The sequence below is a fragment of the Phoenix dactylifera genome, chromosome 3 (genome assembly GCF_051530095.1).
Source record: "Phoenix dactylifera cultivar Ajwa chromosome 3, Ajwa_hap1_PhDact_Kaust_v1.1, whole genome shotgun sequence".
In the NCBI taxonomy this organism is placed as follows: Eukaryota; Viridiplantae; Streptophyta; class Magnoliopsida; order Arecales; family Arecaceae; genus Phoenix; species Phoenix dactylifera.
In genome coordinates, this window is record NC_143192.1 from 33,818,842 (window position 1) to 33,836,382 (window position 17,541).

Genomic DNA, 17,541 nt, shown 5'->3' on the forward strand with positions numbered 1-17,541 from the left:
TAAGGTGGCAATCCATGACCTACCTAACAATGCAACATAAACCTCATCCACGATGAATGAACTTAGGTTTGGAATAAACTAGTTCATGTGTAGATGAGCCGATTCGATTAGCTTGTTTATTAAATTGGTTGGTTTGAGTTTAAAATCTTGACCCATCTAATCTAATTTGACAAGTTTATATTCAAGTCTTGTCAACTTGATTGCAAATCAACTCATTTAACACCCTTTTAACTAATCGATGGATAAAGCTAAGGATTCGGGGCCTTGGGAATTGGGGGTGGGAATCAATAATCTGACCCACCATTCCAACATGAACCTGAGCAAGATAATCTAATTACCCATGTCAAATTGGTTAATAGGACATCGTAATAAAGCAGCTTTTTTATAAGTAGGTTATATAGTGTTATATATATATATATATATATATATATGTATGTATGTATATGTATATGTATATGTATGTGTATATATATATATCTGTGTGTGTGTGTCTGTGTGTGTGTGTCCCTGTGTGTCTGTGTGTGTGTGTGTCTCTCTGTGTGTGTGTGTGTGTCTCTCTGTATGTGTGTGTGTGTGTGTCTGTGTGTGTCTGTGTGTGTGTGTGTGTGTGTCTCTCTGTGTGTGTGTGTTTACTAAATATATTGATCTTTTAATGTTTGACGTATTTAATAAACTGGTTCGGTGTTTAAGTGGATTTTTTTTTTTTCTTATACCTATTTTTCAACCCAAACTTGACTCATTGCCACCATTACTATTACATCCAATTCTAGAAAGGAGAGAAGAAGACCAGCTCTTGGAGTTCCTATGCTTCATATGTCTATTAGTACTCCAATGTCTAATAAGTATGCCCTTCTTGATTAACTTTTTACGTCTTTATGAAAAGAAAACAGAAGTGCACATCAATTAAAGGATTGTATTTGTCAAGATATATATCCTTAAATCCTCGATCCTTAAACTATATGAGAGTTGCCTAATTTCTTGATCTTGATTTTTCAATTCCAAAAATAATCCTAATCATGTTATTTTATTTCTCTAATAACTCTAATTAGATTTATCTCTTAAAGAGCCTAAAGTATGCTATGACTACTATAAAAGAAGGGATTTTAATTTTGATGGACTTTTGAGAGAAAATCTGATTCGGCAATAAATAAGAAAAACTTTAAAAAAAGATGTAGTTTGGACTCTAAAAATTATCCAAGGAGGAAAGGAGATACTTCTAAACCAACAGGCTAAGATTGGATATAATGTATTAAAAATAGTTATAAATTATTTATTTTTTGACATCTCAAATTAAAATTATAGCTAAATTATTTCTAATCTAAAATTTTGAGTAGTCACATGCATCAACATGTGCATTACAACTAGTACACCTAGTAATTTATAATTTCATTTAGATGTCTCTTTATATCATTGCATTGCTATTGTAGGTCCGTGTTTCAGGAAATGCATCCTATTCCCCCATAAACGTCATTTAGGTTGTGTTTGGATGCTGGTTAGAGAGTGGATAAGACAAGGTTATCCAGCTAATCAGCCAAATATGGATCAAGAAGGTATGAGCAACCTTATCTAGTTAATGGGCTAAAAAGATAGTTAACTAGATTAAAATGATAGTTAATGGGCTAAAAAGATAATATGTCAGCAATTTGTATGAGTAAACAGAAAAATCTTTAATCTAGAGCCATCCATACTACTCTCATCTGCATCACATATGCTCAACTTCAATCACAGCTACCCATGATTATTATCTCATGTGAGTCTGGCATGCCGAGACCAGCCCAGCAATGGTCCAATGCATGACACTACATTTAGGCCATCCATCCAAGTATTCACATAATTCAAAATTAAGATTTTGATACTTATAATACGCCCAAGTATTCACATAATCCAGACATAAACCAGCAGTGAAATCAGCAATTCTTAAGCAAAATATGCCTCTATAGTCTAGCATCAAGATGATTAATTTTTTTATGATGAGATTTTGCTCTAAATGGATCAATCAGGTAGCACTAGCACTGTTCTGGGCAGCTAGTTACAGGCTTTCACCCTTGCAAGGGATCTCAGTGCAGCGACAAACAGGTCGGCCAGAAGCTTGCCATCCATTGAAGCCACGCTCCAAAACCATAACCTTATCAATTCCTGCATCTTCTTTCATTTCTGATAAATAATCCAGAAACATGCGTGCACAAGAAGGCCCCCTCACCTGCAAAAACAGATCCAGGCAATTAAAATTGTGAGGCAAATAAAAACTAGAATTCGCAAATGAAACAACTTTGATGGACAGAAGCCCAGAGAAACACTAGGTCAAGTGCATGTGTCTCGGGGCAGCCGTTAATTGTTTAGGTAATTAGTAGGTTAGAATCTGGGTTTATTTGTAGATAAATCAAAGTGCTACAAGAAGCAAGAAAAAAATTCACCATATTTTAAAGAATGTGTAGAATGTCAGATCAGCAATGTTAAAACAATAAAGAAAAAGAAAAAGAAAAGCCTACTAAAAGCTTAAGAAAACAGGTGTTTGGATCCTATAAGCATGGTTTGAGAAAAAGAGCAGAAGGAATGAGATTCAATAGAAGGAAGAACAGAATTTTACAAGCACTAGGCACGTGCAACGTGCATGGTTTATGAAAGATGAAGGAACATTTGTTGGATTGCGGTGATCCCATAAATTATCATTGTTGAGATAGATTTGACCAAAAAATCCCCCTAGTTTAGTCAATGTACTTCTTTTTCCTCCTTTAGTTGGTATTACATAGTGAATATAAAGTGGTCCACTTGTTTAAAAAAGAAAGACAGATAGTCCCTAAATCATCATTGTTGAGGTCTATTTGACAAAAGTACTTTCTATTTTAGTCAACGTACTTTTTTCCTCTCCTTTGATTGGTATTACATAGTGAACATAAAGTGGTATACTTGCTTAAAAAGAAAATGTGTGATAGATAGATAGACAGACAGATGGAAAGATGGATTGAGAAACATTTTTTGGGTAGTGAATCCCCTACTGCTAATCTTTCATCGCTATTTTCATATTTTACTTCGTCTGACTTATTCTTATTGTTCTTTTCCCTTAAGGGGCCGCTTCGGTGAACTAACTGTTCTCCACCTTTCGTTGTTTTTGACATTTAGGGAACATGAAACAAGATGAAAGCTCAGTAGTTGAGGCTATATGCATAAGATTCAAATAATTCCTTGAACCTGTCTTGAACATTTAGAAGAAACCTATAGAAGCTACAGATGACTTACGAGGCCCACCACACTTATGACCGAGCGCTCTAAGTTCTTGGACATGTTATTAAGAAGATTCTCATTTTTCTGTTTGTGGTAACTTGCTGATCTCTTGGATAGGACTAGGATTTCTGTTTAAAGATAAAACCGAAGAGGTCCTAAAAAAGAAAAAATGAATTTAAATGACTGGGGATATATCCCTTCTAGTGAGTAAATGATGAAGGAAACATTATAAAACTAACACTAAGTAGAGAGGCAGGAATTGCTACTAATAGTAATGGTAACATTTACATAGAACTTGGAAAACATAGGAAGAACATGACAGATATTTCACTCACCTTGTTACATTTCAAAGATTTGACATATTTCCATTCAAGATTCGCCGTACCGGTACCGGATCCCATATCAGTACCACACTAGCATAGTGTCAATATGGTACAATACGAAATTTTTTTGGCGTACCAAGGGTCGGTATGCCACCAGTACCGGTACCGAACTGCTACAGTATGCCCAGTACCGTCCCATTCGATACGGTACGACATACCATATTTTCAAGATCTCTGCACTGATCATTCTATCAAGGATGAGACGGCCTCCTCACTCGAATAACACACAACCCTTCCGAACTTACAGCCACTACCCCCAAACATCTTTCTATGACACCTTGCCCGACATCGTCACGAGTAAGCCCCCCTTTTTTGTCCCTTCTCAGCTGCAGTCCTTACTATTAAAAGCTTCTAAGAGAATGAATATTTCGCATTGAGTCACCTAACACGGTAGGGGAAAGAGAGGTAGCGGGTGATCAAAGTACAGTTTCTTCGCCGGATTCAGAGAGAGAAATAGTGGAATCAAGGGGGGAACCACCGGACAGTTTTCGGGATGACTAAGCTAGCCGAGCGCATACAGTATTTCTTTCATCAGCTTCTGGAACGGCAGTAGGATCAGAAAGAGTCGAAGGAGATGGTTCGAGCGCAAGCAGGCGGGGATGGGTTTTCTGTCCAACCAAAATCGGATTAATAATAATAAATATAATAATAATAATAATTAATAATAATAATAATAATAATAATAATAATAAATAATTACTTTGCCTTGATTCTGAATATCTCTTAAGTCCCTGAACTTGTGAACCGTCTGATACCACTGATGGTGTGCGTGCAGAGGGCTAAGCATGAATTTCAGAAAATTTTTATGCAGAAAGAACGGGTTAAACATTTTAACCCATAACATGCTTGATATTTTTAGATATTTTAACTCTGGTACCAGTCGAAGACAGTCTTCAACTGCACATCACACGTGGCGGAGCAGGACACCTCTTTTGCTTGCATGCGTGACACGTGGCGGAGCAGTTGTGACATGTGGCGGGCCTGGACACCTCACACTCCTCCTGATGTCATCCATGACCTCATCTGCCTCATGAGGTCATCCATGACATCGCCCTCCAGGCCACCTCACCCCTTTGCATGCGTGACACATGGCGAAGCAGAACACCTCTTTTTCTTGCATGTGTGACATGTGTCCTGGCAGGACACCTCACAGGACACCTCATAGGGACACCTCACCTTCTTCTTGGCCTGTAAATAGGCCACCCCTCTTCCTTCTTCTTTAGATCAAGAGCACCAGAGAAAGAGAGTGAGAGGAGAGAGTAGTTCTGAAGGTGAAAGCCCAAGAAGGAGTTCTTGAGCTGTGAAGGTCCATCTTCTTCCTTCTTCTCCCTTTCAGCCAACCTTTTGCCTCCCTGTGAGCCAGCACTCCCCGGGAAGCTGATGATTCCAGAGCTTCGCGTGGACGAATTATCGAGGCCGGACGCTTGTGCGGCTGCGAAGCATCCTTGAAGGAACCTCCTTCTAAAGGTAAGAGATCTGATCTCTTTTATGGTTGAGATATGATCTCAATCTTCAAATCACAAGAAATTGTGATTTATGCATATTTATTTGAATCACACAATCCTCGGGATCTGAGGGCTTTGTGATATTTGGTGTCAAAGCAAAAGATTAGTGGAGATTATCCGATTCCCGGGAGCTCTCACGCGTGATCGTGTGACGAAGCGTGGCTCTCCACCCGGGGGCTCATACCATTCACCTAAATGTTCATGACCGTATGATATACTATTAATAGGACGATAGTATTATCGGGCGTAGGTCATTGTGTATCATATTTGTTAGTTGTCTTCCAAACCAAAGAGTATAGAGATACTAGTATGGTATACAGGTGAATGGTAGTGTACGTTCACTGAACGTGACCAATTGATAGACTCTCTCTTGTCAAGAATTGTTCTGAGTGGATATGGGTATATGTATCCTTTAGACCTGAGATTGCAACCGGTGGCTTGCAAGCAACTCACTGTACTTTGGTGCCGGACTACCTGGATTTCTAATCCAGCGACGGAAGGTTTCTGGGTTCAGTCAAGTACTTGTGGTAGTCAGTTGCATATCAAGATGGGATTGACCTCCCTTAGAAATAAGGATGAATGCCTTGTGTTTTCAATTAAGGATGGATCGTTTCAGGGTAAACAGACTCTGAACCCACCCTGGGCATTTTTCTGGTCAAGAGGATGAATTATGCGGTAACCATAATCCATAGGTTCTAGAATGTTGCTTTGCATCTATTCGGCCTATCCGGTCGTCGGATCCCATTGCTAGATGGTTACTTCGATTAGTGCAGAAAGTGTTCTTGTACTACCGGCCTAGGTTCGAACCTGTGAGGTCACACGCTTAGAAGTTTCTGAATTGATCAAATGGCCGATTGACGATTGAGAACCGTCTAGAGGTAAAATAGTCAATGTGATTGACTGATTGCCCTAAGCAATTGTTGCTTAGAGAATAAATTCCTTGGTGAAGGAACGAACAGCTCTAAGGTTGAGCTTGATGAAGTTCAACAGGTAGAGGATCAGACAACTAGAACTGAACCGTTAGAGTCTGATTTGATTGGATCAAACTCAGAACCCATTGAGGTTGCACCCGTTAGGCGATCCGGTAGAGTACCGCATCAACCGGATAGATACTATGGTTTTCTTGTCCTGGACGATGATCCCATTGGTCTCGATGAGAACGATGAGGATCCCGTCACCTATATGGATGCTATGCAAAGGTCTGACTCTGATAAATGGCTTGGAGCCATGGAATCTGAAATGGAGTCCATGAAGGTCAATGATGTATGGACATTGGTTGATCCACCCGAAGGATTTAAACCTATAGGGTGTAAGTAGATTTTCAAACGAAAAAGGCGCAGACGGAAAGGTGGAAACCTATAAAGCCCGTTTGGCTGCCCAGGGATTTCGTCAGCGTTATGGTATTGACTATGACGAAACGTTTTCGCCTGTGGCAATGCTGAAATCCATTCGGATCATGCTTGCGATTGCGGCCCATCTGGACTTTGAGATCTGGCAGATGGATGTTAAAACCGCTTTTCTAAATGGAGATTTAGACTCATCTGCAGAAATAAAACCTTCAGGCTATATCATATACACCGGCCTAGGTTCCTACAAGAGCAGATTAAAATACAATTGGACACAAAAGTGACAAATTATGTTTTCCTACAAGAGCTTAAGCTAGTACAAGCATTGAAGTGCTGGAAACTAATAAATTGCACGGTTAAGCAAGCTTGTATCTGAGTAGCATGACTAGGTTACCTCATAAGAAGGCCTTGTGTTCTATCTCTCCCTTTAATTTTCCTATAAAAAACTGATTATGACTAAGAATCATTTTAAATAACAATAAAAAATCCATTTCCTCAATTAGATATGACTAAGAAACACAAATAACAAAAAAAAATAAAACTTTAAAAAAAATACTGAAGATAGGGGCACTTCACCGAAATTTTGCACTAATTTAAAGAGAATCCAACACACCACATCCTAATACATGAGATAACACATCTTTGTATACTGTTTGAGCAAGTGGATTGCACTTTGAAGGTCAATCTTTTTCTTTTCTATCTTAAATCTTTGTAAGGAAAAGGGTCAACGTGAGGATGAGCCTTGGCACAATAGTAAGGTTGCTCCATGGTGACTTGGAGTTCATAGATTCGAAATATGGAAACAGCCTCTCCACAGGTCGGGGAAGGCTGCGTACATCTGACCCTCCCTAGACCCCGCACAAGCGGGAGCCTTGTGCAATGGGCCACCCTTTTTAAACGGTTCTAGGCACTGAAAAAACTACAACCACTAGCACCAGCTCAGCTCTAGAGAGATCAAGGAGTTCACAAGAACATGAGGTCCACTTGGAGACCATGCTGGATGTGGTACAATTATTAGTTAATGAATCAGCTGCTGCCTTGACCTCCCCACAAATGTGTGGCGCAGTAAAGAAGGTTACTTGTCTCCCTTCCTAAAGTGTCCATCATATCACATATGACACAAATACCAGCTAGCATAGGTTTGGAAGTTGAGGAATGGAAGGGACCATGCTAAATCCAAGCCAACATGTCCCTTGTGATATAAATAGAAACATGGAATTTTTAAAAACAAACCCCATCATATGAACTCCATTAATGAGCAGTAAAGTAGCAAATAGTCCACTGATACATCCTTCAACAACATATCATCTACTTCTTGACAAGCTAACTTCAGCAAGCATACAACTCAAATATGTAAATCCAAATAAGGGTTTAAAGAAATTTCTAGTGCTTTTGGGTTCCGAAATCACATCTTACCATCAATACTAAGAGTGTATTTTGTGTTGGTTCAAGAAAAGTGCTTTTGCAACTTCTAAAACAAAGCTCTTCTGTGACTTTTTTAAATAAAAAAAAGAACTACTCCTCAAGGAAAATAGGTTTTTGGTAACATTACAAGAAAAATGCTTCTACAAGAACTCCAAAAAAAGGCTTTTAGGAGAAGCTAAAAAACCTAATTTCTGACTTCTTACTTCTTCTAGAAATCAGAAGCAACACCAAACGCACCCTAATTCTTCCAAAGGTAATAAAGCAGCAATACGAGTATATGACCTAACAGAAACAGCTCCTTTTTCAACCTCTACTCTCCAGCATTCTATATATTCATATCAATCTTGATCCACACCTGCACCAATATCCTTATTAGGCAACAGACATTCTTATTGGCAAATCCCATAAAGACCACCTCCCTCCCCCTCAAGGTTCAAACCAAACAAAGACAAACATGAGCATTAAACGAGTCACAAATCGCAATGGACAAAAGTTAGAAGAACAAGGAAGCTAAGGTGCAATATCCACAATGCCTATTTAAACATGGACTTCAATACTGGACTCGAACCACTAATCCTCTAGATCTAACAGCCATCCAGATAATGTCAATGTTTCATACAATGTCCTTCAGAATCCTTACATCATCTGATCACCTTTTCATTGCAAAACATCTATTCCCCTATAATATTTAGCTTAATCCTAAAACTCAATTTTGGTTTTAGCTTACATCTGTTTTGGCTGGGCATATGCAGTTTTGTTTTCGGCAGTTTCAGAAGTTTCAGTCAAAAAAAAAAAGGAATTAGGCAACGAGAAGGGAGAGGGAGGAGCAGAGAATTTGTGTGGAAAAATAGAAGAAATGTAAAAGAAACTAGGAAATTTATTACAGAATATTTTATATATTTTATTTAACATTGATTTTTATACATAAATTTTGACAATTTGAAGCTGAAGTTAATATAGCTTAAAAGTGAAATTTCTTGAGCATACTAATGTTTCGTACAATAGATATTATGTATATTAAATAGACATGTATGTACGTAAGTGTGTATATATAATTGATTTCTTGAACTTTAATTGGTCAAGAATTCATTACGCAATTGTGAAGCATTTTTTTATTTTTTTAGTGTAATTCACATATATGTTGCATTTAGGCACTCTTACTCACATATATGTTGCACTTAGGCACTCTTACTCACTATTCTATTGTTAAGTGTTTATATAATCAAATAGTCATGGTTGTAGAATTTAATATTTATTCTATATAGAAAAGGATGTTATTCCTATGAAATGAGCTATATCTAGCTATTCACATTAGTCTTTCTAGACAGCACTAAAAGTAAGTGCTTTTTTGAAGACCTCAACCTATCAAGAGTCATGTTTATCAACAATACTTATTTTAATTCGAGAGAAAAGAAAAGATAAAATAAAAATTGATAATATATAGCCTATATACTTAAGTAATCAACAAAATAATCCAACATGACAAACTCTAAAAGAAAAATTGAAGTGAAGCACCTATTTTTGGTTATGGTAAGTTTTGTCCACAAGTAGGATTTAAACCTACGACAGTTAGTTAACGACCAACCACTCCACCACTGAGCTTTTGAGGAACAATGGAAGATTTAACCTCATAGAGTTCAACTCCAGTTCTTAACCCATGAACAATATGAATCCAAAGCTTCCTTTGTAACTCCCGAAACTTCTCTGTGGTAGCACTGTTCCATACATCATTTCATAAGGAACCTCAAAGGGGTCAATTTCAGCAGAAACTAGGCAAAACTGCCAAAACTAAAATGGAAATCGTCAGATTCAGCTGAAACTGATTGGAACTCAAACTGGCTGATCAATTTTGACTTGGTCTCAGCCAAAACCGAGCCCTTTCAGCAAGATGGATTTGTTTCAATGAAACTTCAAACCTTGCCCTTTTCATTGCCAAGCATCTAGATCATTTATATCTCGAGGAAAAGAAACTTTCTAACAGTAGTTGGTTTAACGGTGGAATGGGAAGGCAAAACCTAGAATTTAGATAAAGTAGATAAAGAGGGCCACATTTCATGTTATTTAAACCTTTAACAACTTATCATAAGTGTCACTTGTTCTAAAGTAGAAAATAATAATTAACAACTTATATTCATTTGTTATGTGTAACAATGACAGGTCTGTACAAACTTTGTCAACAATAAAATTAAGCGCTCCAAACATAGATAAAGAGTACACCTGCAAGCAAGGTTCGCCATCTCGATACCGAACCCCGTACCAGCGCGACACTAGCACAGTGTCGGTACAGTATAGTATAAAATTTTTTTGGCATGCTGAGTGTCCGTACACCACCCATACCAGGTACTAGTACTGAACCGGTACGGTACGATACGTCCTGTACCGCTCGGATCGGGCCGATACAGCGTACCTTGCCTGCAGGCCAACTAAATCAAATTTTATTGATAGAAATCTACCCTCATAAGAAAGCAACATGCTATCCCTCTTATTAAGGTTTCGTTTGGCATTGTTGTCACTTTTCTTTTTTTAAAAATCTGGAAACAAGAATTCTATTCCTATATTTTTTAGATTTCTAACAATAGAAAACATGTTTGGTTCACTTTTTTTTTTACAATGAGGACCAGTGATGTAGTCGGCAACAAAGGAGAGGGAGGGGAGATGGGGCCGGCGATGAGGTCGAGGACAAGGGAGAGCCTGACGTCGGGCGGCGAGGTAGTCAAGGAAGAGGCAAAGGCAAAAGAAGTAGGAATAGGGCTGGTGACGCAGCCGGGGACGAGGGATGGCTCAACTTCAGGTAGAGGGATGGCCAACAAGGCCTCCGGAGCCAATGTGGTTGGGTGGAGACGACAAGGCTGAGGGCGAGATTGGACAAAGAAGAAGGGTTAGGCAGAAAAGGGTGAAAACCCACTTTTAAAAAAATAGAAGTAAAAATTTTCATTTTTACTTTTTTCAGAAATAATAGAAGTTGTTTAAAAAAACAAAAACAGAAATAAGGTAACCAAACATATTTTATGCATTGGATTTCGTATTTTTGTTTTAAAAATAAATAAATAAATAAAAAGTACCAAATAAGCCCTAAACCTCTCCATAAGTGGGCTATTAGGACCAATCATGTAGCATTTAGTTTTCCTAAGAATAGATCAAATAATTCATCAACATAAAAATTACAGCTTCTTGGAAACCCCTTGTCATGATAAAAACTTCAAGAAAAGAAATTTATCTCAACTTTTCATCCAATCAAACTGTCAAAGAAATCAAAGACTAGGCACCATAGGCAACCTCGAGCCAAGTATAAGGTGCTTTATACAAATTAAAGATTAAAACAAGAAGATGTTAGAAAAGGCCAAGAGATGCATTTAAACTCTTAATTAGGGGATGGTTAAGCCTTGCGATATAATAAGAATCATGCACCTCCTTCTTAAGTAAAAAAAAAATGAGAAATGGAATGAGAGAAGCATTTTACTTCTGTGAGATATTGTGCCTAAATTCAGCAAGTGAGAACCCTCATAGAGATGCATAATATTGAAGCTAATATAGTATATGGAAGCAACAGTTGGTTTGATGTCATTGCCATTTATATTCATCAAGGGCTAAAACATACAATAATAGGTCATACAATACCAAAGTTTAGCATAGAAGTCCATGCAAAACATTATGCAGATATAAATACAAATACAAGTATTATCGCTTTCCTTCCACAAGTTGTTTAAGTAATTAAGCCTGTTATATATAGCCACATAAAAGGCATATAATAATGCAGAAACACTCATATAATCTGGGCTTGCCACACTTCAGATACTATCACAGTATCACCTATAAGTCTCCAGGCTATTAGATGCCTGCCTTGATGCATAACATTAGGTAAGCCTCAAATAAGCCCTTTTAGGAATTAATTATTGTAGAGGAGATGGCATCCCTTGCCTGAGCTTTCTCTGGAAGGACCTAAACCGAACCTGCTCGCCACAAACAAGGTCAATCCCATGGTACAACTTTTCATGCACCAAATCATTCAATCTATAAACCATATCCTTGACAGACTTCAAACACTAAGCCGCACACAAACTGGGCTAGATTGTTGGGCCTTAGGAACAACTTACCATCAAAAGATATTTGGTCTTGTTTCGAAATACAATAGTCTTCCTTGAGTTCTCATAATTGTTGGAAATGATTCAATTTCATACTATCATCACTGGCTGTTTGCCCTAAGAAGGAATCATACATTTATTGTAGAGCGATAGGAAAGTTTAACTCAAACTTACAGTCACCATATTTTGGAAGCATGACCAAAAAATTATTTGAATGTTGACAAATTCAACAAAACAAATTGCCACCTAACATGAGGAAGTGAACAATCTGAGATCTCTCTCTCTCTCTCTCTCTCTCTCTCTCTCTCTCTCCCCCCCCCCCCCTCCCCCCCCCCAAACTATCTATGTATCTATCTTCTCTACCATTATGATATGGTTATATTTAATTTCCAAATAAGGTTGGCAGATATTTTTGCACAAGCCACCTTATGCAATCTCTGTTTGTAAGTACATATATCCATCTTCTATTAAACTCCCAGCTGTTGGCATTAATTGTCATGGAATGTGGATTAAACAACTAGTGTGCCTGCTTAGAAAATACTCCAACTATTGGCAGATGTTGATGGATTTCAAAAAAGAGTGCTTTTATGTTAGTTTATTTTGTAAGACATGGAATTGGAACCATCCAATCTCTCTCTCTCTCTCTCTCTCTCTCTCTCTCTCTCTGTGTGTGTGTGTGTATGTGTGCGCGCGCGCGCGTGTGTGTCTGTGTGCATATCTGTCTGTGTAAAGAATGTAGGTATACACACCCATGTCTTTTATAAACACGTAGCCATTGGCATTTATTACATCGAACATGAACTGTAGGTTTATAACACTCAAGATAGTAGATAAATCTGGCAGAGAATTGTGCCTCAAATATTCGAAGCAGACCAGGCTTGGAAAATTGATCAAGCCTGTCAGCACCTCTTAAAAAAATATTTCATGTTGTAGAGTTCTCATGATCAACTTTACACACAAAGAAAATGTTCCTATACCTCTATCAACCATTTAAACAACTACAGGAATAAGAAGTTTATCAGCAACTCTGTTCTTGTAGCGATGGGAAGGCATGGTATCTTCAGAAGTCAGAAAGCCCTATATCCTCTTGAACCTTTTAGGCATAACTTTGACAAAATTTTGTATATCTGTTGATAAAATGATTAGCCTATACTCCTAAATTCCAGAACCTCCTTGTTCTTGGGAATGCGGATGGTGAATATTGTGTTTATGTCAAAAAGACATATTGTATCATAATAATAGTATTTATAAAGCCAAACTACTCCATTGCCATACTTTTCATAATGCTGGCCATAAATCTAACTCAAAGGGCTAGTGCTTGTGGGGCCTAAATAGTAATTACTTCAAGTCCAAGCCCTAGCTAACTCCTGAAAAATGCCCACACATACATGTACACATATATATGTGTGTTTGTGTGTGTGTATATATATATATATAGAGAGAGAGAGAGATGCTATAGTCAACTCAGGTAGACCAGAAAATCGGTCCATCCACCTTCAAAATTAATGATAGACCATCTAAGTTCAAGATCCAAACCATACTATAAAGAGACATAAAAATCAAAATTTGTAGATTTTGGATTTTGAAGGTGGGTTGACGTTTTATATAATATTGGGGATCATTGTTTTGAAATACGGTCTATGTGGCTGCATATGCAGATGCATTTCCTTGTTCATAACACCCTCTCCAAATGCAGTTTATGCATGCATTTAGGCCGCATGTAGGTGGAAAAAGTGATACGCATAGCATTGTGCAGCTGCACATATGGTCTGCTTAGAGTTGTGAGGCTATAGATGCAATCCACATTTATTAGGGTCCATGCAAATTGGATGGGTTCAAGTTGCCACTTGATAGTTGAGTTGAATGTGGATTTTGGGCTGGCTAGTTATAGTAATCATAAATAATATTTACATGTTATAGTTCTTTCTTTTATGTACTAAATACTAAGTAGTGAATATTAATTGTAAATATTGCTATTGTTTATCCAAAAAATATAATTACTAATAGTATTATATTTATATATTTATTTTAAAAAGTTAAAAACACTAACTGCATCTATTTCATGCCCGGATATCACAAGTGCCTTTTAAAACATTGCTTGGGATATAAAGACCTTTTCTTGACTATCTTACTTCCAATACCTAAAAGTTAAGTGTTGACTGGTTGCATGGACAATTCCAAGGCTAGAATTGCACTCTGTTAATTTATATGGTACTTGCATAAAATAGTGATCAAGTTATGTGGTTTGGCTTTATGATTGTTGCATACAAGAGGTGATATAATCCTAGCACGGATTCATGTACATATAGACCATATGTAATGTCAATGTATGACAATAGCTGGCATTTCATGGGAGATATGTTCTTGTAAAGATAACCTGCATATAAGCTCCACAAGAAGAAATGGTAAGTTGACATCTATTAGCACCAAGAGAAAAGGTTTCTCTAAATTCCAACACAACCACTTGACATGTAAATGGAAGTAGAGATCTTCAACAATTTTGTGGTCTAGATGTCAGAATAATGGGTGATTATTTCTTCCCAAGTCAATCCATTTGCCGCAATTTAATAGTCGAAAGTACGGTTTGCATAACTAGGTCATGATTCTATTCTCTCCTACAGTATACACTAGATACCTCTAGGGACCAAAAGGCAAGCTATGTATCAAGTGTACTCCATTTCCATGATGGGCCTAGAAAACAAGTAGGACCTCCACCTCTAGATGTAGAAACAAGGCCTAATCTCATCCAGAATCAAGTCATGCTCAATGTTCCAGCAGGCAAGTTATCTTACAGGAAACACTGTCAATGCTTCTGAAAATATGGAAGAATATATCAATAGCTAAAGCCTTCTCTTTCTTCCTCCTATCAATTTCCATGAAATGCAACCCCTCATTTTGAACTTCAAATTCTCTTCTTACAAGATTGTAAAAAATAACCATCTATTATTCCTATAAACATTCTCTTTCTCTTTTTACTTCTTTCCATCAATCCCACTGCATTTTGTATTATTTATTCTGCAGAAATCATTTTGCAAGGGGAAATATTTCCTCTCAAATATGAGCAAAACTATTCTAGATAAGGTTCGCCGGACCAACCGTACCGACGTACCGGTGAGCACCGATACTAGCACGGTACCGAACCGGAGATGTGCTCGTCCGCAGCCCCGCACGCGCGCGGCCGTTAAAAAAAAAACAAAACAAAAAAAAACAACTCGTCTGCGCGCGTCCGTGCGGACGCGTAAAGTGCCACAGTGGCATTAAGTGGCCCACGCGGGCTGGCAGCCCGCGTGGGCACGCTGCCACGCGCACGGGCGCGATTTCCTGCTGGGGAATCGGCCGCGGGCGCAGTTCCGGCGCGGGGAATCGCATGCGGGCGCGCGATTCTCCAAAAAAAAATCTCCCGGTCAGTTCACCGGGAGGATCGCCCTCCCAATTCGAAGTTTTTTTCTGAAAGTTTCAACCGTCGTTGACTATGACAACAGTCGCGACGGACGCGTTAAATGCCACAGAGTGGCCACTCTGTGGCATTAAGTGGCCTACGCGGGCTCCGTGTGGGCGCTCTTCCCAGTGCGCGGGGCACGCTGCCCCAAACGGAAAAATAGTAATTGGGCCGGTGCGAACCGGGTACCGGCTTGTACAGGTGCCGACGTGCACCTGTACGATACAGTGTATAAAAACGGTCGGTTCAGCATACCTTGGTTCTAGATATCCATCAAAGCTTCTCTCTTATCAGCCCTTCATGAAAAATGAAGAAACGATAATAAGAAACACTAGCCAAAAAGTGGACAACTTTTTTGAAGTTATAGAAGCAAACTATCGAGATGAACATCCTTCCCCCCACCCTTCTTCCTCCCTCTCTTCTCAGACGGCATTATATTCTTGTCACTCCTTCCCCCTTCTCTTCTTAGACGGCATTATATTCTCGTCAAACCAAGCCCCCCTCCTCACAATCCTTCCTCCCCGCTCTTTTCTTGGACGGCATTATGTTCTTGTGAAACCAACACACAGCGCGCGCGCGCACACAAAAACACACACAAAAAAAAAAAAACAAATAATCAAAACAAATTAAACAACCAATTCAAGAAATCATCCAAGATCAACCAAATTAATCCAACCACCCAACCAAAAAAAAAGGAAACAGAATATCAAATTCTAGAAACAAAAACAACAACAACAACAAATTGAACAACAAATTCAAGAAATCATCCAATTTTCTTCCAGACATCAGCATGACCGTAGGCACAATCAACCAAACGGATCCAACAAACCAACCAAAAGAACAAAGAAGTAAATAGAATATCAGATTCCAAAGACGGACCTTGCTGAGGGCGCAATGGAAGACGAGGGTGTCCTTGCCCTTGACGGCTTGGAGGAGGTCGGGGATTTTCTCCGAGAAGGTGTCGCTCGCGTAGTGGTGCGACCCCGCTATGTGCGCGTCGTAGCTCCTCTCCTCGTCCCTTAATTAATTAACCGAACAAATGTCAATAAATCTCAATGTATTCCCAACCTCTATCTCTGAATCCGATATAATTGGAGATAGATTAATGGGGTATTTTTATACCTGACGTCTACTATGGCCACTCTTGGATTCCGAGACATTGAAATGAGCTGAGAGGGAGCGATGTAGGAGAGGCTTCTCGCCATCCCTGCTCTTTTTTCACCTCCTCCTTCCCGTCTCTTTTCCTCGTCTTTGTCGGCCGATCCCCTTTTGGTTCTTCCGGCGAAGCCAAGATATTTATACCAGCCGGTCTTCCGGTAGGCGTCGGAACCGCACATGAAGCGTTGATGCTGGGTTAAGTGTCTGCAGCTTAAAAAGATTGCACAATACGAAAGAATAAAGGTAAACGGTTAAAATGCAAAAGAAATGCGGTAAATTTTTAGGTCCCCTGGCGACCTTCTGGACAAACTTTTCCTGCGTTGGCCCAAGCCGCTCTTGATTGGGTTGGGCCTGAAAATAGAGCCCAAATAATTGTGGACCGCTTACTGATGCCTGTCCTGCTCGGACCCGACCCAAATCCAAGGCCAGTACCAGCTCCAAACGGAGTAACCTCTCTTCCCCCTCCACTCCACTCCACTCCACTCCCGTACTCTTTCTCCCTCTATGCTATGACCACCCCTAAAAATAGTGGCAATCGACATCTTGGAGCTAGCATCCAATAAAAATGGCCCTCTACCAATAGACTAAAGTTGGTAATGAATACGAACTATGATATCTTGTCAACTATGAAGATGGCCCTATCATGGGTTATAGTGATCATAGCATGAATATTTGTAAGCAATATTTTGATTCATGATCAGAGTTGGGCAACGGGCCGTGCCGGGCCGGCCCGGCCCAGGCCCCCCGGGCCAAAACTCTAAACGGGCCGTGCCTGGCACGGCCCGTGAGGCACGGAAGGCAAGCCCGGCCCGGCCCCCGGCCCCTCTATTGGTGGGCCGGGCCGGGCACGGCACGGCACGGGCCGTGCCAGGCACGGCCCGTAACGGGCGGTAACGGGCCGTGCCAGGCACGGCCCGCAACGTCTCTAAACGGGCCGTGCCTAGCACGGCCCGTAACGGCTCCAGACGGGCCGTGCCTGGC

The 17,541-nt window shown here is 39.5% G+C and overlaps 1 protein-coding gene across 1 annotated transcript; it reads right to left on the reverse strand.

Moving 5' to 3' along the window:
- Positions 1-1,831: 1,831 nt before the first annotated feature.
- Positions 1,832-16,775, reverse strand: CDC25 (Rhodanese/Cell cycle control phosphatase superfamily protein). The gene is made up of 3 exons (XM_039123670.3): positions 16,525-16,775; positions 16,282-16,420; positions 1,832-2,200 (listed from the first exon to the last, which is right to left on the reverse strand). The coding sequence occupies exons 1-3, from the start codon at positions 16,737-16,739 to the stop codon at positions 2,030-2,032; spliced, it is 525 nt and encodes a 174-aa protein (XP_038979598.2). The 5' UTR covers positions 16,740-16,775; the 3' UTR covers positions 1,832-2,029.
- Between the last annotated feature and the right edge of the window lie 766 nt (positions 16,776-17,541).

Coding starts and splice junctions, on each gene's coding strand:
- CDC25 (XM_039123670.3), bottom strand. CDS start 16,739: ATGTGCGGTTCCGACGCCTACCGGAAGACCGGCTGGTATAAATATCTT. Junction 16,421..16,524: donor GTGGCCATAGTAGACGTCAG/GTATAAAAATAC, acceptor TAATTAATTAAG/GGACGAGGAGAGGAGCTACG. Junction 2,201..16,281: donor TCCATTGCGCCCTCAGCAAG/GTCCGTCTTTGG, acceptor CTGTTTTTGCAG/GTGAGGGGGCCTTCTTGTGC.